We start from the raw sequence: 22,670 nt of genomic DNA, 5'->3' as shown, positions 1-22,670 counted from the left end.
ACTTCCCCCCTTTACCCGAGGGCGAGACGGAGCTGGGAACGCTTGAGCCGAGACAAACTTTTACGCTCCCTGGAGTCGAGCGCGGGGGTGGGCACGGCTGGCAGCAGCGACTCCCACTCCCGGCGGCGGCGGCGGCGGCGGCGGCGGCGGCTTTGTCACTCCGCCGCTCCGCGCCCGCCCCAGCCTGCCTTAGGGGAGCGATCTGAAAACGAGGGTGGCGGTTTGGAGACGGGGTGTGGGGGGGGGGTGCGAGTGTGGGATTGGAGAATATGTAACTAATAGAAGTATCTCCCCCCCCCCCCCGCGAAGTACGATCTTTCAAGGATGGGGGGGGAGGAGGTAGAGAGAGATCCATTGAAAGAATTTTCAAAGTAGCAGCGTTGGTTTGCAGAGCCGGCGCGGGCGGGCGGGCGGGCGGGCGGGCGGGGCGCGGAGCCGGGCTCGGCGGCGCGCGGCCCCGGGGAAGCGGCTCCCGTCCGCTAGGTGGCAGCCCGAGCCAGCGATTCCTGCGGGCCCCGCGGCGGGGACCCGCTCCTCTCTCGCCGGCCCCGCCTCCTGCGACCAATCACCTTCGGGAACAGGGTCTCCATCTCCCCCACCCCCGAGACACACACACACACACACACACACACACACACACACACACACACACACAATATGAGCGCATACTGCTGTTTTATTAATATTGTTGAAGCTTTGTTTGGAGTTTGGAATAGGCCTGGGGATTAAAAGAAGAAGCAGCAGCAGCAGCAAGGGGGGAAAAAAAAAAAAAACCAGAATTGATGGGAAAGTTGACTTTAAAATCATCTTTGGGATGAATAGGGAACGTCGATTCAGATCGAATTTGTGGCAATAGCTTCAATCCCACGAGTGTTCTGTCGTAATCAAACCTTAAAAAAAAAAAAAAAAGAACTACGATATAGTTCAGATCAAAACACGAGGAGAATGTCTATTTGAAAAGGGATATAAAGTGAACGCGATCCAAAGTAGGATTGTGGCTTTCTTTTTCTTAATGTGAAAGGAGAAAATCCACACCTAGTATATTTCACAAATCATTAAAACAGTGGGGTTTCATTCTCATTATTTTTTTTTTCCTCCAACATGTTCAATGACACTTTCTCTACGCTCATAAAATCTGATTTTTTAACTTTTTAGAAGACATAAAAATAATACCCTTCTCGGTCTCACCCTTCCCACTGCAACGCGTTCTCTTTCCCTTCCCCCTCGTGTGTGTGTGTGTGTGTGTATGTGTGTGAGTGCGTGTGACCATACACGACCCATACTAATCAGGTCTCAGTAAATAGCAGCGCAGGGTGATCTCAATGTAAATTGCGCTTGTCAGAAGCACCCCCCCCCCTCACTTTCTCTCCTCCTCCCTACGGCATCCCAGTCTGTAGGTAGCTGAGAGGGAGGGGAGAGAAAAAAAAAAGAAAGAAAGAAAAAGAGGAGGGGGAGGGGCTCTTCAACCAATGGCGTGAAGGAGGCTTGGCTAACCTTAGCCTCCCATTTTCTCTTCCCCCCCATTCAGGGCTCTGACCAGTCAGTCGCCTTTGATTATCAGTTGCCAGCAGCCGTTCTCTTGGCTCCTTGACACGAGCTCCATATAAGGCAGCGATCTCCATAGAAACGTGTCAGTTTCAATAGTAGTGTCAAAGTTCACTATATACAGACATTCGCGCAGATCCCCCTTTCGGAAACATTGCTCTGCGAGTCCTCCCGTTTAAACGCATTCAATTTTTGGGTCTCTCTCTCTCCTCTCTCTCTCTCTCTCTCTCTCTCTCTACCTCTCTCTCTCCCTCTCTCTCTCTCTCCTCTCTTCTCTTTCTCCCCCCTCTTCCTCCTCTCCTTTCTCGCTCACTCTTCTCTTGCCTCTCTCTCCTTTCTTTTTTCTCATATATTCTACTAGTTGTTTCTCTCCTTCTTCTCCTTCCTTCTGTCCTTTTTTTCTCCTCCCTCCTTTTCTCTTTCACTCCATTCCTGAGGAAGAGAGAGGGCTAAACTTAAAAAAAAGGAGGACTCGGCATCCCCCTTCGTATTCTTCTTATCGTTATTTTATACATATATGATTTTTTTTGGAGGGAGGGTGTTGGTTCCCGGCTGAAGAGCACTTATTTAAAATACTAAAAAAAGAACATTTTTGGGCGAACTCCAGGGTTTTTTTAACTAGCTCTGTGTGTTATAGCAGAAGCAGAAGAAGGAGCAAGAAGGAGGAAAAGGATTATTTATTCGACCTACTTTGGATGTCTCTCTCGCTTTCTCTTTTGCCTTCCTTTTTTTTCAAGTGTTTTCTTCAGATTTTTTTTTTTAAAAATTTTTTTCCTATTTTGCTGTGAAATCGTCGCCGGCGTGAATTATCCCGTATTTTTCTCTCCCTTCCGTCACCTCCGGAAAGAAGAAGAAGGCAGCAGCGAGAGCCGGGCGCCACCGGCACAACAAAAAGAGCAAAGTGTGTGATCCTCCTCGCCGGCCGCCTCCAGCTCCCCAGCGCTGCCTTCCTGAATGGCTGGCCGCGTCCGGCCCTGGACCTGGCCCCCGGACACCCGCGCGCCCTGATCGTCGCCGGCAGCTTCGCTCGGCTCTCCCCGCTCCCCGCGCACTCCCGAGCCCCGCGAGGGCTCCCGCCGGGACAGCGGCGGCGGCGGAGGCGGAGGCGCGGGCGGCCCCGGCCTTGGCTCGCGCGCCCTCCGGGTGGTGCGGCACCGACTCCCGCACGGACTCCGGCCCGGGCCTGGGCTCCTCCAGCGGCGCTCGTCCCAGCGGCCGAGGAGGCAGTTCCAGCGGCGCTCGCAGCCGCGACCCTCCTCTCCTCCTCCTCCATCTCATCTTCCTCCTCCTCCTCCTCCTTCTCGGCCGCCGCCTGCGTCCTCGCCGGCTTCCTCTATGTCGGTTCAGCCCGCGCGCAGCGCTTAGCCCGAGCGGCCGGCGGGAGGGCGCCCGGCGCGGGTGAGCGAGTGTGTGTGTGTGTGTGTGTGTGTGTGCGTGTGTGTGTGTGCGCGCGCGAGTGTGTGTGTGCGTGTGCGTGCGCGGGGGGTGCGGGCGAGGCGGAGGGCGAGTGTGTGTGCGCGCGCCGTGGCCCATGCCCGCCGCCCCCGGCGCTGCGCCCCGCGCGGCTCCCGGCTGCCGCCTGTGCCATTTCTGATTTTGCAACTTGGGGAAGAAGAAAAAAGCGAGAGAAGGGAGCTTGCTCGCCGGGGGGTGGGGAGGGGGGGAGAGAGAGAGAGGAGAGGAGGAGAGGAGAGAGAGCGTGCCCCCCCAGGATCGGAGCGCGGGGGGGGAGCGGGCGAGGGGAGCAGGGGTGTTGAGGTGTTGGGGGGGAAGCCGGAGAGCCTGGGGGGGCTGCAAAAAAAGAGAGAAAGAAAACAGCAGGAACCACAACAAAACGCCAGCAGGGCGGGCGGGCGGGCGCGCGGCGGCAGCGGCAGCAGCAGCAGCCGGGCGGCCGAGGCAGTAACGGCGGCGGCGGCGGCAGCGGCGGCGGCGGAGGAGGAGGAGGAGGAGGAGGAGGCAGAGGCCGGTGCCCGGCTCGGGCTCGGCTCCCGCGACCCCGGGGCGCCCGGTGGGCCCCCCGCCCCCTCCCCCTCCCCCCCTTCCCCTTCCCCTTCCCCTCCCAGCAGCGCGCCCGCGCGTCCCGCGGCCCTCGGCGAGCAGCTCGGCTCCCCCCAGCGCTCCCCGGGCCCAAAGATATGGCAATGGTAGTTAGCAGCTGGCGAGATCCGCAGGACGACGTGGCCGGGGGCAACCCCGGCGGCCCCAACCCCGCAGCGCAGGCAGCCCGCGGCGGCGGCGGCGGCGGTGGCGGCGGCGCCGGCGAGCAGCAGCAGCAGGCGGGCTCCGGAGCGCCGCACACGCCGCAGACCCCGGGCCAGCCGGGACCGCCCGCTACCCCCGGCACGGCGGGGGACAAGGGCCAGGGCCCGCCCGGGTCGGGCCAGAGCCAGCAGCACATCGAATGCGTGGTGTGCGGGGACAAGTCGAGCGGCAAGCACTACGGTCAATTCACCTGCGAGGGCTGCAAAAGTTTCTTCAAGAGGAGCGTCCGCAGGAACTTAACTTACACATGCCGTGCCAACAGGAACTGTCCCATCGACCAGCACCACCGCAACCAGTGCCAATACTGCCGCCTCAAGAAGTGCCTCAAAGTGGGCATGAGGCGGGAAGGTGAGTATTTCTTCTCGGCTACACTGCCCGCGCTCCACCAGCCTCCCTGGCTCTCTTTCTTTCTCTCTGGCTTGGGTGGCTGCTGTCTGGGGCTGGTGCTGCCCGGGTCCCGGGGCCCATCCCGGTTCCCCAATCCTGCTGCCTTCCTCTCCCCCCCCCCACCCACCCTCTCCCGGTGCTCCCTCCCCCTACCAGCTCGTCGCTACTGCCTCCCCCTCCCGGCCTGCGCTCTTCTCCCCGGCTCCCCAACCCCGCCCGCTGCCTGCTCAGGATTGTGTCCCCGGGATCCTAAGCTACAGGCTCAGATCCCTCCCTTCTGCTGCTGGATGTGCCCGCTGTGAGCCTTTCCCGCCTGGGCGTGAGGATGCCTGGGGCTGCGCTGCCATGAACTTGGGCAGGGGTGCTTATCTCCCCCCCCACATACACACCCCAGAAAACTGTTTCTGTGTGTGTGTGTGTGTGTGTGTGTGTGTGTGTTTTCTTTCTTTCTTTCTTTCTTTTTCATTCCACTTTCCTGTCCACCTCTTCATACCCTTTATTTCTAACAGGAGAGGGGCTGGGGGCTGGAGGACCCTGAATCATAGATTCATTGCTGCCATCATCCTTTTGGAAGCTTAGCTTAGAAAAAGAGGAGTGAGATTTATGGCACTTGTAGGTCTAATTAGGAGGGAAGGTGGGGAGGGGGCTTCTGGCCTGTTCACTGGTTCCCTCTCCTCTTCAGGGAGCTGGGGCCGCCTCCTCCCGAGCTGTGGCCTTGTTTTCACCCCTTTACTTTGAAAGGGAAGTTTGTGACTGAACCCTGCTTTCATAGTAGTGTCATTTTTTTTTAAAGCACTATCCTCGTTTTATTTCTTCATCAAACTCCACCCTCTGCTTAAATACTGCATACAAATTACAGTTTACAACGGCATTTACCGGTCCTTCTGACTTGGCCATAATGCATAGACTGCAGCTGGCATGAGCCTCAGCATCCTTTAACCCCTGTGCTGGATGGGTTTGTTGTTTTTATTTTTAACAGAACTTTTGATGTTGTATTTGGATATGCTTCATGTTCATGTGAAGAGATGGAGCACTTTTCCTTATAAATATATTTTGCGGTTTATAGTTAAAGTTTATCTCCTGACAATCATTAAAGATGTCTTATAGTCAAATCAGTGAACCAGTCAATTTTGCAGAATGCAGATTACTCCTTCTTGTAATTGACTTTAAAATTATATTTTATATGCCACAAGAAAAGAAATTGAATTCTCTCAGCTCTCGGGGAAAATATGATGACTTCATTTCTAGCTGCAGGGAGATTTTGTAGGCATCTGAGAGAGAGAGAGAGAGAGAGAGAAGCTTTGAATTGTGCTCTTATTTAATTGAAAAATAACTGCCAAGTTCAAAACTATAATTAGAAGAAGTATTCTAGCCCCATTGTGCTTCAAGAAAGTCAATTGCAGTGGAACTTGCATTGGAATTAAAACCAAAGCAAACTTAAGAGTGTACCACCTGAAATGAGACAGTTCTGTGGATATGGCAGGATCTGTACTAATTTGTGTGGGGGGGGTATAGTTCAGTGGCCCTAACTTTCCTTAAAGTTGTCTTTGTTTACATGGCAATTTAAAATGCTGGCACTGTTGAAGTAAAACATACACATTTAAAAAAAAAAAACTTTGGTCAGCTTTAAGAACTCAAAGCATGCTTACGTTTTGCATTCAGATGGTTAATGAATCCAGTGTTTTTGCAGTTGCAAGCTCGTGCACTCACTGGGCAAAAGCTGGCTGCAGTGGCACCGCGCAGAACAGACATTAATTATATTTCCCACTTTTTTCAATAATGTTTGGCTACTGTAAGTTCAACCTTTTCTTGAAATTTTTTAATTTTCTGTTGCTTTTAATAGCGAGAACTTTGTATGGGGTCGAGCAAAGGGAGGGAAGAGGGGAGGGGTGCCGAATACTTGTTCTCTGCTCAAAAGTTCTAAGTGGTCAGTAAGAGATGCAACTTTTATCTTTTCTAAAGTTAATTCTATAGCACTTTGTAAGAATATGGAAACATTTTATAAGTAAAACGTTGCTTGTTTGTAAATGTAGAGGCCGCTTAGACCCTTGCCTCGAACCAAAATCTTTCTCAGGTTTCGCCTTTTTTTGTTTTTCTTTTGAACTCTGATTTGTTTCATTCTGGAGGGTGAATGGGGTGTCGCTTATCTGCATGTTGCTCCCGGGTAGCCACGGGGTTGGGTAGCATTTTCTTGGCCACGTGAAGCTGGGGGCCCTGAAATCGGGCCTACCTCTACCCGCGCTGAGATGGCCAGGGGCACAGGCTGTGGCCGGACACACGGAGCCCGTGGAGTTGGAGGGCTTCACCATGGACCGCCTTGCAGGGTGGGCTGTGACCGAGAGCCAGCGGGGACGAGGTGCCGGGCTGGGCGCCCGTGTGACTTCAGGAAGAGAACCGCATTGTGTGTGGGTTGCGTTTCGGCTCGGCTATGTTCTCAAGCCCTCTGGATGCACATTGCCTCTTTTCTCTCTTTCTTTTTGTCAGCGGTTCAGCGAGGAAGAATGCCTCCAACCCAGCCCAATCCAGGCCAGTACGCACTCACCAACGGGGACCCCCTCAATGGCCACTGCTACCTGTCCGGCTACATCTCGCTGCTGCTGCGCGCAGAACCCTACCCCACGTCGCGCTACGGCAGCCAGTGCATGCAGCCCAACAACATCATGGGCATCGAGAACATCTGCGAGCTGGCCGCGCGCCTGCTCTTCAGCGCCGTCGAGTGGGCCCGCAACATCCCCTTCTTCCCGGATCTGCAGATCACCGACCAGGTGTCCCTGCTACGCCTCACCTGGAGCGAGCTGTTCGTGCTCAACGCGGCCCAGTGCTCCATGCCCCTGCACGTGGCGCCGCTGCTGGCCGCCGCGGGCCTGCACGCCTCGCCCATGTCCGCGGACCGCGTCGTGGCCTTCATGGACCACATCCGCATCTTTCAGGAACAGGTGGAGAAGCTCAAGGCGCTGCACGTCGACTCCGCCGAGTACAGCTGCCTCAAAGCCATCGTGCTGTTCACGTCAGGTGAGGCTGCGGTCGCGGGGAGGGAGCCCGGCCTCCCCGACCTCCCGCACGGTCCCCTGCGGCTGGGTGAGGCCAGGGCGCGGGGTGTGTGTGTGTGTGTGCGCGCGCGGGGGGGTGGGGGCGGGGGTGACGCTTCGCTGGACCTTGGACCTGGCAGGGGTCCGCAGACCACCTCCCCCCACCCGCCACCACCACGACCCCCACCCCCACGCCCGGGGACGCTGCGGGGCTGCGCCGCTGCCATCTTGGGAGCGCGGCGGTGCGGGAGCCGAGGCGGAGCGGGGACCGCGGGCTGCTGGGCCTAATGGCCTGGAGCCTGGCGCGGCGCGCGGGCCGCAGCCCCGGAGACTGTGCGTCTGGGGATGGGGGAGAGGCGGTGCTGTGGATAGCCTGGCTGCTGCGCGCGTGTGCATGCAGGGAGTGTGTGTGTGTGTGTGTGTGTGTGTGTGTGTGTGTGTGTGTGTCGGAGCTCAGCGTTTCTGGGGGAGGAGAGGGAAGCAAGAGAACGTGGGAATGTGGCTTCCTATTCTGTGTGGCTCGATCCCTGGATGAGTTCTCCCTCCCCACACCACCACCACCAAAAAAAAAAAAGAAAAAGAGACACAGGGAGAAGAGGAAAGAGAAGAATACGCACAAATAAATCATAAATAATCCCGCTTTATTGCTGCCTGATTTTCCCTTATCGGAAACCATTCATGTTTGCAGTTGCTGACGTTATTGGGGGTCGTAAAAAACGGATTCGATCTAAACAAGAAAGATTTTAAAAAAAAAAGAAGAAGAAGAAAAAGAAAAAGAAAAAGAAAGCAATACTGCTGAAGCTGCAAGCATGAGGGGATTCCTAGCCCTAGCCCGGGAGATAAATTCCATAGCTATGCAAAGCACATGAACATTGAAAATGTAAAAAGAGTGCCTTAAAAAAAATAGCAAATTAAGTGTAGGCGGTGGTAACACGCATGTTAACAATTTCTCTTATGATAGATGGTTCAAATTAACTTCCAGGAAAGTGCATTAACGTTGCCTTTGAAGGTGCTCTGGTCTGAGCTGGTGAGAACACTACCCGCCTTTTATTATTGTAACCTGCAAGAGGGAAACATATAAACACCCGGGACAGCAGGTAATGGGGGAAATATAAACAAAGCCAGAAAGGACTCTGGTGGGGAACAGAGCGGCTTACACTGGGTCTTGGGCCCTGCCCACTGTGAGTAGGGTAAGCTGCAGTTTTACCACCGTTATTGGCACTATTGTTTTTAATTCCGCCATTTGGAGAACAAATAAACCATTCTCATAAATCTACCCTAAAGCCAGGCCCTCCGAATGCCAAATTAAAACCATTCTTGAGCAGAGATGGCACAACCTCTTTCCCAAGGCCTTGCTGAGCAGTGAGCAGTGTGTATAATCTATCAGTATTTCGTGGGTTTCATGCGTGAAGAATCGTATTTACATTGTATTAAAATGACTCTTAAATTTGCACAATATTGTAATGTAGCAAATGTAGTATTAATATCGATCCGAACAGCAGATAATTTATTTAGACAAGAGCAGCTCATTGGTATGCAGGGTGGCCAGAGCCATGGACTTGGACTGCCCCCCCTTTTACTTTCTGTGCAAATGCAGGACTGCTAGGGAGAGAGGGAGTTATTCTTTGCAAGGGGATAAAGTACAAACCTTAAGACAAATGGAAGATTTATTGAATAACCTCCGCAGTGTTTGAATGCATTTTATCTTCTTATGTCTTTGGGATGGAAGCATGTTTTTCAAAGGGGACAATGCGCCTGGGAAGCAGGGCCAGGCTCCTTTCGCTCTGGCAGGCGGAGGCCAGGCTAGCTCTCCAACTACCCAGCTCTTTAGCCAAATTTATCAGGAAGCAAGCCAGTGTCAGAGCAACTGAGCTTTGAAAACCCTCATCCAGTGGGGTGTCTCAAAGCAGAAAAGTGACTTGGAGCTGGACAGAGGTCTTCTCAAGAAAGATCTTTCCTCCCTTTTGCTGGTTTCCCCTAAGGTTCTTTGAACATCCTTGACTCTGCTGATCTCCTGGCCTTTCCCAGAGAGAAGCAAGGACTGTGTAGGCTGCAGGGAACATTGTGGAATTATTCATGCTTTCCTTTTAACTTTCCATCCTGAAACATTCCTGTGAAAAGTGTCCCTTTTTAGAAAAAGTTCTCCAAAAGAAGTTTCTTGAACCAACTCTTCAAGGTGCGAGGGGTGTAGAGAAGTGAACAATAGTATTATTTTGTTGGAAAATGGCAGGTAGAATATCTGAAAATGGAAATAGAGCTGTCAGTAGTAATTCACCATCACCACCACCACCCCCTTTTCCATACAACACATTTCCACTTTTGACTAAACTTGTTTTGATTGCTAGCCAGAAGGGAATTCATGGGAAGCCTTCTCAAAGTCATCCAACTTTTAAAACAAAGTTTGAATGATGAAAAAGACGATTTTAGACATATTGTTCAACGTGGTTTGCTCTGGCTAAGCATTTGAAGCTGGCATGAGGGTCCCCCATGGTGGTTTTCACATTTGGCCTCCGGATGGTATGTTTAATCCTTAATATTCTGGACAGCATCCAAAGACTAGGTCATGACCTGAACTTATTTTTAAAAAATATTCTTTAATTCATACACCTAAATATCCCTTCAAATAACTGAGACAGACTCTAAAAACAGCCATCTAGTTAACATAAATACAATAAATCCATTTTCAGCACAATAATAACTTTGATTTCTAGTTATGGCAGCTGATTACATCTATATTTCCTGAGCACTAAACTCTTCTGAATGCACAACATGAAATACATTCTGTGCACTACAAAGGCTAAGCCGGGAGGGCCTGAGCAGTAATGGTTATTTATTTACATAATTTCTTTTCCATACACTGCAGAAGAAATATTGAGGGTTCCCACATTGACACTACCATATAAAAAGTGAGACATGGATCTTGCACATTCCATCTCTCCTTTTCTTATCTGGACTATAACTCATGGAGTGCAAATATGTACTGAGTTGCCCCCCCACACACACACCACCCCCACACTCATTCACACACAAACTTAGCTTTGCCACCACAGCCCATCAAGTGATATGAGACCTCATACTATCTGTCCACAGTTGGGAGATTCTTGCTGCAAAGGGCAAATGATTACCTAGGGTATGAAGCCAGGCCAAAACGAGGGCTCCTTTTGAAGGGATGCTACAGGGGGGTTGGCTTGTGCCAGCCAGGCAGACAGGCCCAGAAGCAAACATCGCTCCTTCAAAGCTCCAGGCGAGAAATGGAAGCAGCCAACACAGGAACCAAGTGCACTTTTCCAGTGTTCATTCTTTTGAAGTGGCCTGTCTAGGAGTGGGGAAGTGACCTTGTATTCTACAGACATTCATCGTAAATATCAGATAAATGACCTGGAGGATGGGGTGCCATATGGATCTTAAAAAAAAATTGTCTTCTGGGATATCAGTGGGTTCTTTCCATGTTGCATTTCTCTGTGTGGAAATAATCCATGGCAGATGGGGCAGATACTGCATGTTAAAGCAAGATATATATGAACACAGGTTTGCGAAATGGTCATGCGAGTAAGCAGGGCTAAGGGCGGACCTCAGAGTCCCCTCTGTAAGTAGTGAACTCTTAAAGAGACCCTCTCCTGGCTCTGTTGGCTATAAAACCCCAGTAGCTTACCAATTCAGGCCAGTGTGGATGTATTAAACCAGCTGGCTAGAGTAATTAGACATCTGAGAGGAACCCAGTCTGAATCTTGGGTCAAAGGAGACTTGCATCAGAAGTTCTTGAGTTGTCACTAGTTTCATTTATATATTTGCTTGAGGCCATAGCCTTGTAGATGAAGGTGTAAGAATGCTTTGTGAATCCTAATTCCTCAAATATAAACACTTCAGCATGGAAACTTAGCAGACATAGGGTTTTTGCTTTGAACAATTTGTTGTATCTTTATAGGGTTGCATTTGACTATTATACAATTTCCTTTTGTGGACACTGACATACATGAGTTTCTTCCCTGATCTATATATGACAACTTCTGTCTTTCATCTCTAGTCAACCTCTTGACTGTCTAAGGGCTCTTCTGTAAGCAAGTTTTAAAAATTATTTTATCATTAAAATTTAAAAAAACAACATGGATGTATGAAACAGGAAAGAATCCTTCATTGGGTTCCACTGAGTCCACCTTCCTTCTTATTTGCTTGGCCCTAGTTCGGTGAATATAGTATAATCTGCTATCTTGAAATGTTTTTAAAGGTCCGAGAAGAGCTTTGGTTGGTTTGAAATAAGCATGCAGATCTTGAGATGCCATCATTGTCTACCAAGTGCCTTTTCCTCCCTTAGTCTTGCTACAGGAAGCCTATGTACCCCTAAATCCATCCTTAATTCCCCACCCCACCCCCAGTGATGAGGCAGAAACATCAGCTGCCACGAGCCCAGCTTTTTGTCTGGTTGCTGAAGATGCTTCCTTTCCACAGCCTGGAGTAACTGAGCCATATTTCTCCTGATTATTATACAGCTTACAGAGATGTGACCAATTTTCAATTACTTGATCTAAGGCACAGATAGAAGTGCACACTCTTGCTGAGGATTTGCTGCAGAGTCCTTGCTTGCGTAGATAGTGGATCTCAAGTCCTGTATCTCAGAAGCACTGGCTTGATCTGATTCTAGGTACTGCCAGCTTGTGGCTCCTTACCCCCTGCCACGTGTGCCCACTCCACCATCGAGGTTCTTCCTGAGCTTTCTGGTTGCGTTGTGGGTTATTTGGGTTTTAAAAGCGAGATTCCAAGGAGCCTTTTAAGAACTACCTGAAGGCTGCATATTGCTTGAAGGGCCTTTAGCACCCCAAATTTAAGAGCAAAGGGAGCAAAAGTCCTCCTTTTAATGAGTGCAGCCAGAAAGATGCTCCCCTGCAGGCGAGGACGGGCCGCTACATACCCACAGCAGCAGACGTGGCTTCCCCACTGCACATTATTTAATCCAGAGGTGAAAGAGGGGAAAACAAAGGGGCCAGAGGTTGCCGCCTCTGCATGCGTGTGCATCTCTTTCCAGCTCCTCTAGACTAGGTGGCGGTTTGATTTATTTTCATGGGTGGGGGGGCTATGGAAAGGGAATGATGAAGAAGGAAGCGTGGAGCTATAGAAGCATTTCTTTTCTTTTCCTTCTTCGAATACTGATGGTTTTGTGCGGGTTTTTCTGTGCACCCACCTAACAGCCTGTCCCCTTTTCCCTGTCTCTCCCTCCCATGGCTGCTCTGGCAGACGCCTGTGGCCTGTCGGATGCTGCTCACATCGAAAGCCTGCAGGAGAAGTCGCAGTGCGCTCTGGAGGAGTACGTGAGGAGCCAGTACCCCAACCAGCCCAGCCGCTTTGGCAAACTGCTGCTGCGATTGCCCTCCCTGCGCACCGTGTCCTCCTCGGTCATTGAGCAGCTCTTCTTCGTCCGTTTGGTAGGTAAAACCCCCATTGAAACTCTCATCCGAGACATGCTACTGTCCGGGAGCAGCTTCAACTGGCCTTACATGTCCATCCAGTGCTCCTAGACCTTGGGCACTTCCCACCTACCCTTGTCCTAACCCCTAGAGGCTCAGAGGACTCACCCAGGCCAAAGACTCAAATGCCTTGGAGAAGCCGGTGAGTGGGCCAGACAAGTAGGTGGGGGGTGGCGGAGAGAAGGCTGGGGACAGGAGCAGCCCACCCTGCAGAAATGCACCCTGAGCTGCAAACCAGGAAAAGAGACTTTTAGGAGAGGACCTGTGGGTATGTTGGGAAGGAAAGAAAATGGATCTTGTGTCTGGTGAGAAAATGAGAAAAAAAAATTGTTTTTTGGAAGAGAGGACCATGAGAATTTTAATAAAATAGAAGGATACTAATGGACCTTCCAGGATTTATTGTGGACGGATGTGGATATATTCTGTACAGAAAACAACTCATATGAAAGTGGACTGAACTTATGTAGAAACACACACTGAACATTGTTATTCATTTTGTAAAATACTAGTCTTTATTTTCATTTTTTTGTAAAATTTAAACATTGTATGCGCATAAAGAAAAAGGAAACAAGAATTAGGGGGAAAATAACATTTTCCAAATAATTATAAAAATTTGTCCTGTGTCTATGTATCTATATCTGTTTTGTATTTTTTTCTGGTTCCAAACCAGATTTCCTGTGATTCTATACTAATAATTTTTGATATAACCCTTTGCTTCTTATAATGAGTGCGATATATGTTGTCGAGGCTGTTCTTCAAGAATTAAAATTGAAGTGAAAATTTAAACAAAAATAAAAGAATTTAGCAAAACCCATGTGTCTGGTTGCTTGAACTATGTCCTCAGTGCAAGAGAACCCTTGGTTAATTTCTATCTTAGCTATTATTAGAATCTGGGCTTTTTTAAGGGGAAGAGAATTTTAAGGTCCAAGTTGGCTACATTCATTTCTTAAAACTAGTGTGATGCTTTGGCTTTAGGAAGGTGAAAGGCCAGGTTCTACATGAGCAGAAGCTGGAGAGGATAGAGTGCCTTGGAAGTGAAAACAAAATTTTTTGTGACTTTAAGGCTGAGGATGGCCCAGTGAGCAGCCTGGCGGAGGAATGGCATAGGCTGGGTAGCAAGTGGGCCAAATTTCCAGGCATCAAGCACTTGGGCTCAGCAGGCTTCAGTGACCCAGTGTCAGGACCAGAAGTCTGGCTGCTGTTGGGAGCTTTCTAAACTGGAGAGGATTTGAGGAGACTTTATAAAGGGCAGATCCCAGGGGAAAACAGAAAGGAGAGGGTCACTAAAGCCTCAGAGACTGGGCCCGAGGCTGGATGGTTGCGAACTAACTGGTGTCCTTAGAGTCCCCGCCTCTCTGTGCTTCTGGTTACAGAGTAGGGGTCAGCACTAGGAGTTTTGTCACTTCTTATCCTCCCTTGAAGGTCTGCTCTTCGTTTTACCCTCCCTCCAGTCCAGTCACAAGGCTTCTCAGAGGGGTCCTGAAGCTCAGGTGGGTAGGCAGAAACTGGCACTCCTGTCCTGCCTGTGTGGCAGGTGGGGGTGGGGGTGGACTTGGAACCCAGGAGTAGGAGTTAGGGAGCCGAGCTGGAGGGGTTCTTTCCAGAAGCGCCATAGGGTAGTGGCCCTCTGAGGGCAGAAACTTAGCCTTGAGGTCTCCAGTTGGGTGTGCGTGGGGGGCAGCTCTCAGCAACAGTTTTCGGAGCATGAATGTTTTATAGGATCTGAGCCCGAGCTGTGGGAACACACACTGCCAAGGGAGCTCTTTCTTAACGTATTAATAAAGCCAGATCTTTAAAAATAACACCTCTCACACCCTCCCCTCCCCACCCCCAGCCCCAGACAGGCTGGGTTGAATCAAGAGCTTCACTTTCAGAATTCACTGGCAATCTTGTGATTTCAATTTGCTATCTAGAAGACTCTGTATCATTTCCCCCAAAATGTCTTAACAAGCTTGGTGCTTGAGGATTCTGTTTTTTAATATTCTGGGTGTAGCTTAACATGTACAGAATTGGGCTCACTGTGGTGATGGCAGGGTAGGTCCAGGATGTCAAGCCAGGTCTGAGGAAGCCCTGAGCTGCTAGGTCTGCATGGTGTGGAGCCTATGAGTGGTCAGCACCACCCTGTCCTGGTCTCACCCTTTGAAATACACCCAGTAATATCTTTGAGCCTAAATTCACCTTCCAGCAGGCTGGATTCCTAAAGCAGAGGGGTTGGGGAGATCTTCATATCTAATCCCCAGGGCCTCCCAGGAAGTTTTAGACAACTCTCCCAGGCTGGCCTGTGTGGGAACAGTGTGGGAACTGGGGTAGGCTGCATCTTAGGGCTGAGGTGGGGGAGGGGAGCTGAACTGTGGAGAGCTCACCGATCTTTCCTGCCTTTCTTGAAATGAGATGTAAATATATTCATTACAATGTGATACCTCTGATGAAAACAGATAAACATTTTTTGTAGGTCAGAAACATATTTTTCAATTAATTTTAATGTGGAGGTCCAAGCACAAGTCGCCAAAAGTGTAGAAATGAGCGTCCCAAGAGATACCAGGTACTTGCCCCAATTCCATGAAGTGATAGTGGTGACTTGATTTCTGCTGTCCATGGGAGGGCAGGAGAGGAATCCCGACAACTTTTGTCAGCCTGGGCCCAAACCCATGGCCAACCTGCCCAACGAGGAAGAAAAACCAGACCTCCTTATAAGCTCCTGGAGAGCCAGGAGACCCTGGAGCTGAGTAAAGGAGGAAGAAAGGAGGGGAATGCGGGCAGAGGGTTTCCTCGGTTATCATGTCGGTGCCTAGGTGTGCAGTGTATACACAGAGACCCTCCTCTTTCTGGAACCAGACACCTCGGGGTGTATGTTCTTGAGATAGAAACACCCAAGGAATCAGAGGTCATGGCATATCCCCCCTCCCGGCTGGGCCAGAAAGCAGCTTAAAGTCCAAGACTTTGCACTTTCAGGGCAAGCAATTCCGGAATCTGTTCTCCACGAGGGAATGTTGAGGAACTAAACTAAGCCTTAACAACTACCCCGTGGGTCGAGCCTGATGACCGGGAGTGAAGGGCCCTCTCCAGTCCTGGAGATCTGAAACCTGCCTTCCCCTTCTTCCTGGCTGGGCTGGGGATGAGGTTTTCTTCTAATGAAAGCGGACTGACTCCCAGAGTGGCCAGGCTGCCTGGGTCTCCTATCTCTGATTTCTCGCACCCTGATTGCCACTGTGGACCCGGGACCCCCCAACAGGAGGCGGAGCAGGTGTCTCTCCTCTGATTGGGCGGCCCCCTAGAGGAAGGTGAGCACAGCACCAAGTCTCCCTTCATGCCAGGTACCAGGGGGAGCCAAGGAAGCTGATGTGAAGTGCGGGCCAGATGGAAGGTTTGGGGGTATTGCCTTCCCCCTTCCTCAAGAATTGGGATAATAGAGCTTGGATTATTGGGTGTGGTAGAATCATGGGTTCCTCAAAGTCAGAGGGAGTATGGCTTAAAATTGCAAGCAACCCACTTAAAGTGACTTCTTGCAATTAGCCATGACCTAGGAAAGTTTAATGTTTTCTTTAAAAAAAAAAAAAACTTACTGGGCAACTGAGAACTTTAGGGGTGTTGAAATAGGTTTAAACTACCTTATCTGTGACCTATGTTGGGAACATGAGAAAGGCATTTCAAAACATGTTCTCTGGGGAGAATCACTATGGGCCCAGGTTCAGTCTTTTCAGCCCAGAATGGGACCTGGCAGAATGGGAAGATATGGCCTGTGATACCTACTGCCTTCCCTCACTTATCCTAACAAGGGCCCAGGCTGGGTGAAAGAAACCCCGGGAGTGAGGGGCGGGGCATGTGGGTCCCATCAGTGCATCCAGACCACCTGAGTGCAAACTCGTGTAACAAGGGGTCTGTGCAGCTTCCGGGAGGCCTCACCGCTAAGCTCTGCGCTCAGCGCTCGCTCGCTCGCTCGCTCGCTCGGGCAGCGCGGGAAGCTAGTTCCCAAACCACCGGAGCCTGCCTGAGCGTGTCTGCTTGAAATTGTGCAAAGAAAAATAAATGGTTAAACTTAAAAAATATATATATATATATATATTTCTCTTCCTCCACAATTACCCATTCGTTCTATCTCCAACAGTGGCTGGATGGCATCACCGTGGGTTCTGAAGTTCCTTGGAATGGATCACCTGAATGTCTTTGCAAACAGGGAACCCTGAGGAGTATTGGGAGGGAGAGAGGGGACGCGAGTGGAAACCAATAAAACTCTTGTTAAAGGGCCTGCTCCCGCATCGGTGGCATCACTGGGCCTTTCACTTGGGAAGCCAAAGAGTTGTATTCCTAAATGAGTTAAAGACCCATTTACTTCTGTCGTGTTCTATTCATCAAGCCCCAAGTTGAGAGTTCCTAACACGAAACTATTTGTTTGCTTACACAACCAGCTGGGCGCAATTTCACGTCTGAGATATCTATCTGAAAGCGGCTCTCATTTATTATCTCTTCTTGTCAGGGAATCCATTTTCCAGCTCCCCCTACCCCCCCCTCCGGAGTTTATTATTTATTTATTTATTTAATTTATTGTCAGACTTATTTCCTTGAGAAGACCCACTCCCTGGGGAGTAGCTTAGGTCTTTAGCACCCAAGGAGCGTGTGGACCTGTGGGCAGCAGAGGTGAGCGCAGCTGACTGGAGCTGGCCGGATAACCAGGGCGTGGGCTGTTCAGTAGGTGGGCCTGGGCCAGCACTGCAAAACGACCTTTCTCCATAACCGGCCTCCCTGATAACTCTGCCAGGGTGATCTTCAACCACCTGTGCAAGGGAGGCACAGAGGTGGTGGCGGGGGGTGGGGGGGGAGGGAAGGGGCCGGAAATCTGGAGCCTTTTCCGGAGATGGGGCCCTGAGATTCGGATTTGAAAGATGCTTCCTCTGGGGCCAATTTTTTCTCCTGGGGCCGAAGCACCGTGTGAGTAACCAAGATGTAAATAGTTGCGTGATGGGTTGGGGGAGGGGGCACAGCATTTAGTGTGTGTGTGTGTGTGTGTGTGTGTGTGTGTGTAGAGGGGAGAGGACTGCACGTGGTTTCAATTTTGAAGCACAAAGAAATAACATGCAATGCAGAAAATAGGTTTATGAATGTAATTGAGAGGAAAGAAAACAATTAACACGGTGCAAGGTTGAACACCCCACTCCCCACCCCTCACTTTCCTTTCTATCAGAAATTTTAGAAATCCGATCATGTGAATAGAGTGGGTCTGGGCAGTTGGATACTGCTGACAAGGGAACCCCTGATGGGAGCCTCGGTGATTGCTGAATAATGATGGCTACCCATCCCCTAAACTGTTAAGGCCTCTTCCAACCAAGCTGAAAGCAAGGGATCAAATCCCCAAGTCCGGTATATAAAATACGCTGAATTGTGTAGCAGGAAAGAAAAGGGTGGGAGGAAGAGAGGGAGGGAAGGAGGGAGGGAGAGAAAGAGAGAGGGAAAGAGAGAGAGAGAGATTTCTTTAAGACCAGGCTGCTCTCTGCAAGCTATCCTATTGTGTTGATTTAGGAAGACATTTGCTGTATATAACGTTTAAGGCTGATAATATCATTGCGCAGCCAGATAAATAAAGTGTTGGCCCAACAGTGGGGTCAGTGATCGATCTCTGGGCTCCGAGGAAAGAGGAGAGAGACAGGGTCATGCACAGTGCTCTGTCTATCTGCTTGTCAGTCGGCATGCAGAAGCAGGAGTGTGTGTGGGCATCAGGGTGTGTGAGAGCAAGAACCCAGTCTTGAGCCGGCCAAGAGGCTCATTAGCATTCCTAACCCATGGACCTGCGCTGACAACTAACAGAGATATCCCCCGCTCACCACCAGGCCTCCTCTCCTTTTGTCTTCAGATCTGGAAGAGTAAAAGATTTTTCTGTGGAAGCTGGAACCTGAACTTCCATGTGATTGCTGGAGTTGCAGCGCACACACACACCACATATGAATATTGTATATATGGAGGGAGGGAGGGAAGGAGAGAGAGGGAGGAAAGGTCTTCCAGAGTTTGTGGAGATGTTGCTTGATCTTTCATGCTGCTTAAAAAAAAAAAAAAAAAAAAAAAAAAAACCTCCTAAAGATGGAACTTTTTTAAAAAAAAACTTTTCTCTGAAAGAGTAGCATGTTTGTTGAAAGTCCACGTTTCAATAAGAGAGAAAATCTTCTGGAACTATTTTGCCATTTTTCCTTGTTGACAAAAAAGAGAGAGGGAGATATTTATATATTTGACTCACATTCACATGTAAAACTAGTACTTTTAGTTAAAGATTTCTAGGGTTTCCTATTTCTCTTCTTTCATTTGGTTTGGTTTTATTATAAGATGCAAGTCATTTTATTTTCTATGCTGAACATATTGCTTGTCATTGTATTATTCTCCATTGTTTTTAAATAAAGCACATCTTAGGAAATCACAGAGAACATAATTTTGTATTAACTAGAAGGAAAATGTCATTTAAAAATTATATTCATCCAGTTTTAATTGCCCTCATACTCACTGGGGATGTCTTTTTCATCACGCCTCACAGAGATAAACATGGATCCACTCTTTTCTTCCAAGCTCTGTTTCTTGAACTCCATCAAACTAGGCAGATAGTTTTACATCCATGTGTACAAATTATCCCATGTTGACAGATATTTGTCACTTAGTAACTTCTTTCCAAGTTTTCTTCCCCTCCCCTAAGCCTTCCTTCCAGCTTGCTTTGTTGTTTTAAAATATGCATGTTTCTCACTGGAATGCCAGTCACGAGTGCAAACTTTGTGTCCAACCTCTCACATGAAATGATCCTTTTAGAAGGAACTCGATATGTCTCAATCTGCCCTTCAGTCAGAGCCTCTGGGCCTGAGCCACTCACTGGTCCTGGCTCCAAAATAAGTTTTGTTTCCAACTAAAAAATCCACTTGAATGTCTCTCTGGGAAGAAATATATCTCCTATAATTAAAGGAGGCAATGGCCAGAGGAGGGAATTCAGCTGGCAGACAAAAAAAAAAAAAAGAGTTTTATTTTATTTATTTATTTATTTTTTGCTGGAATTTTTTTTTTTTTGTTGGGGTTCACAGGTGAGAGGAGTGGGGAGAAAAAAAAATAGGAAGGCCAGGAGGGTGTGCCATGGAGAAGGTAGAATGAAAGAGACCAGGCCAACTTTCCGAGGGAGAAAGATCTCTGAGTGACAATGCAGATGCATTTCCCAGCACCCGGTTTAAATCAAAACTTGCAGAAGAGTAATATTGGAGGTGGGGCTCAGAAGAGAGGAAAGTGTAATAATAGTGTTTAAATGTGGGTTACCGTCAGGAGGAAGCTGTGTTCCTCAGAAAAGAAATGTGACAGCAGGAAAATTATTAGCTGTGCTGTGTGTGGCAACTTGGTGTGTGTGTGGGGGGGGGGGTGAAAGTATTGAGGGGAGATCTAGAGAAAGGAAGAGGCACCAGGACACAAATCAAATGTTTGAGAGGCCAGAGCCCTTCCCTCATCCCACTTGCAAATCCGTCTGAGAGGTGTGGATGTGAAATCTTCCCTGGAAGACACCCTCTTTGCATCTTATTTTTGTCCAGTTCATCCAGAGAACTGATGCCTGCATTAGAACAACTTCCAGGGCAATTCAACTCACAGGTTGAAGAATATCTCCCAGCCTCTGGGACCACTCCCCACTCCCCTCCGAAGGGAGTGGCCGCGATGATTAACTTCAAAACAGAAGGAATACTTAGGCAGGGCCGCTCACGTCTAGTTAAAAAAAGGGGGGGGGGGAGGAAAACTTTAAGACTGATGAAAAACAGATGATTTTTTTTTCTCCTTCTCTGAAACAGTTACTCTCTTTTACTGATGTGAAGTGACGTCAGCAGTGCCTGCCCTATCCCCTTGGAGAGTAGTGAGAGAGAGGAGGAGGAGGGGTTGGAAAGAAGGAGCTAGAGAAAATGCTAGAGAGAAAGAGGAAGAGAGGCTGAGAGAAGAAGTTGAGGGTTGCAGGGGGAACAGAGAATGAGTATCTTCAGTGTTTCGGGCCAAAATTTCACAGAGTATGCCAAACAATGATGTAGAAGGTGGAGATGGGTCCCGTCGGTCACCTTTTCCGGGCCGCTCCCCATCTACAAATCCTAGCGTACGTAGGCAGAGCTTGCAGGCCCTGTGCACTTATAGAAGCCGATAATGCATTAGCTCTCAGCAATATTTACAGCACCACTTTTAATACACACCAGATGGCTCGCGACTGTGCCGCCTCAGCCAGCTCACTCTTCGGTTTTTACTCGGCGGCACTTTGTTGCAATTACGCTCCATGCTGAGACCAATTTTATTGGTGACCTATTTTTCATATTTGCAGCATTTTATGTTTAAAAACCTCCTCTCTGGCTTTTTTTTTTTTTTTTTTTTGTGAAGGGCCACTCTAGAAAAGGAGCTTAAGGAGGACATCGGTGCTGTGGGACACCCGCCCCCGCCCAGTAGGTGGATATTAATATTTATCATGATGTTACATACCTCGGGTTTAAGTGAGCAAACCCAATAGACATAAGTACTCTGGTCATTATGTTTGTTCACTCACCCTCCTGCCCCTCTTTGCCAGACCCCCACGGACTGTCTACACGACTGCGCCTGCCTCAGAGTCAATACATCGGACCATAAATATTGTATTCCATTAATTATCACGCCACTGGCTGATGCTGCCCCCACCTCGTCCTCCCCCCCCCCCCGCATCCTCATCCTTGAATGGGGGAGACGCAGAGCAAGTGAGGACGCGTCCAGAGCATCCTTCCAGGCAGGGAAGCTCGCAGCAATGTCCCCGGGTGCCTGGGAATTCCTAGAGCCCAGAGCTAGGCTCCGGGCTGGGCCTGGCCTGGGGCGGGAGAAGGCCCGACGTCGCCAGGAGCGCGGAGTACCTGTTATCTTGCCACGCAGAAGGCCACTGGGAGATTCCCATTTGGCACGCGGGGTGGGAAAGCTTTCAACTTTATCTCCCGCCGTGTAAATATCCCCGAGTGCCCGACTGAAGGGACTTTTGTTTTGCACCGAACAATATAAATATCCTATTTTCTACAACACAGGTGTGCTTTTCCTTCCCAAACTCTCTCTCTCCTTTTTTTTCTTTTTGCTTCAGTCGTTTATAGTAACTCTTTATGCACCCCTCCCCCTGATTAAAAAAAAAAACACAGATGTTTACTTTATTGATATAACCTATACCATGGTTAGGCTGAATATAATATGCTTCAACTAACAGTCATTTAGCAAATAATAGAGAGGCGTTCTGGATGCATTCCAACGTTACACATGTACTTGGTCATAAAATGATACGTGAAAAAAATTAACATCTGCTTTCCTAAAATAAAGTGTGCCAAGTAGCTTTTTATGAATGCTTTCCTCATTTTACAAAGAAATATGGAGAGATAAACTGGCACCCAGATGTATAGCGTATTTTATAATAGTTTTAGGATTTAAAGGTAGCGATTCATTTGCACAAGCCATTTAAAAACTGACGTTTTAAAAAGCTACTTAACCCTAGACATCTTTTAATTCTGAAGAGCCTTCCGAATTTTACTACCTAAAGAGGAATTTACTGTAATTTAATTGTGTATAGAGGCAGAGCTCTGTGCAAATCGGGACACCACAGCCTCAGCTTAACCGAAGTTCCAGCTCGTCTTTTATTTACCTAATTTCTCAGCAAGGTTCCCAGGCCCTTAAGAAAGCAGAGCTGGAAAGTTTAGTTGGGCTCTTTTTTGTTGTTGTTGTTTAATTCCACTATTAGGAAATGAGGCCTACCTTTGAATTATTTCATTAGGGTTTGGCCTTTTGGGGGAAGGGGTGGGAACCATAATCATTAGTGGCTTTTTATTATTTCTACAGTAAATGGCTAGATTCTTTGTTGAATAAGCTGCTTGAATGTTTTGCAGATGTTCCACTTAGACCAGATCTGACTCTCTATTTCCTCCCACATAAGTCGCTTCAACTCTCCCGCCAGTCCGTTAGCTTGTGGGCATCCATTCTAGCAAGTCCGCAAGCACAGAGCATGATA

The 22,670-nt window shown here is 49.1% G+C and overlaps 2 protein-coding genes and 1 long non-coding RNA gene across 5 annotated transcripts in view; 1 reads left to right on the top strand and 2 right to left on the bottom strand.

Moving 5' to 3' along the window:
• Positions 1–656: 656 nt before the first annotated feature.
• LOC123454784 lies at positions 657–2,561 on the bottom strand. The gene is made up of 2 exons (XR_006633480.1): positions 2,236–2,561; positions 657–890 (listed from the first exon to the last, which is right to left on the bottom strand). It is a non-coding gene; the product is annotated as an uncharacterized LOC123454784 (long non-coding RNA).
• Positions 2,562–3,644: 1,083 nt separating this feature from the next.
• Nr2f1 (nuclear receptor subfamily 2 group F member 1) lies at positions 3,645–13,499 on the top strand. Of its 3 annotated transcripts, none has more exons than XM_004651619.3 (3): positions 3,645–4,158; positions 6,682–7,209; positions 12,456–13,499. In XM_004651619.3, exons 1-3 carry the CDS (start codon positions 3,684–3,686, stop codon positions 12,734–12,736), a joined length of 1,284 nt encoding a protein of 427 aa, XP_004651676.3. In that variant the 5' UTR covers positions 3,645–3,683; the 3' UTR covers positions 12,737–13,499. The 3 variants fall into 3 exon arrangements, with proteins under 3 accessions (XP_004651676.3, XP_044989960.1, XP_044989959.1); XM_045134025.1 differs by having other exon boundaries at positions 4,011–4,158; positions 6,685–7,209; XM_045134024.1 differs by lacking the exon at positions 3,645–4,158 and adding an exon at positions 5,873–5,989.
• Fam172a (family with sequence similarity 172 member A) overlaps positions 9,283–22,670 on the bottom strand; it is a 438,504-nt gene continuing 425,116 nt past the window's right edge. The window contains exon 11 of the mRNA XM_045134028.1: positions 9,283–9,465. Within this exon, the coding sequence (XP_044989963.1) occupies positions 9,398–9,465 (68 nt within the window). The 3' untranslated portion in view covers positions 9,283–9,397. The remainder of the gene's footprint in view (positions 9,466–22,670) is intronic.

Source organism: Jaculus jaculus, chromosome 14 (genome assembly GCF_020740685.1).
Source record: "Jaculus jaculus isolate mJacJac1 chromosome 14, mJacJac1.mat.Y.cur, whole genome shotgun sequence".
NCBI classification, from domain to species: Eukaryota; Metazoa; Chordata; class Mammalia; order Rodentia; family Dipodidae; genus Jaculus; species Jaculus jaculus.
Note: the sequence above shows the minus strand (reverse complement) of the source record. Positions and strands in the feature narration are given on the sequence as shown.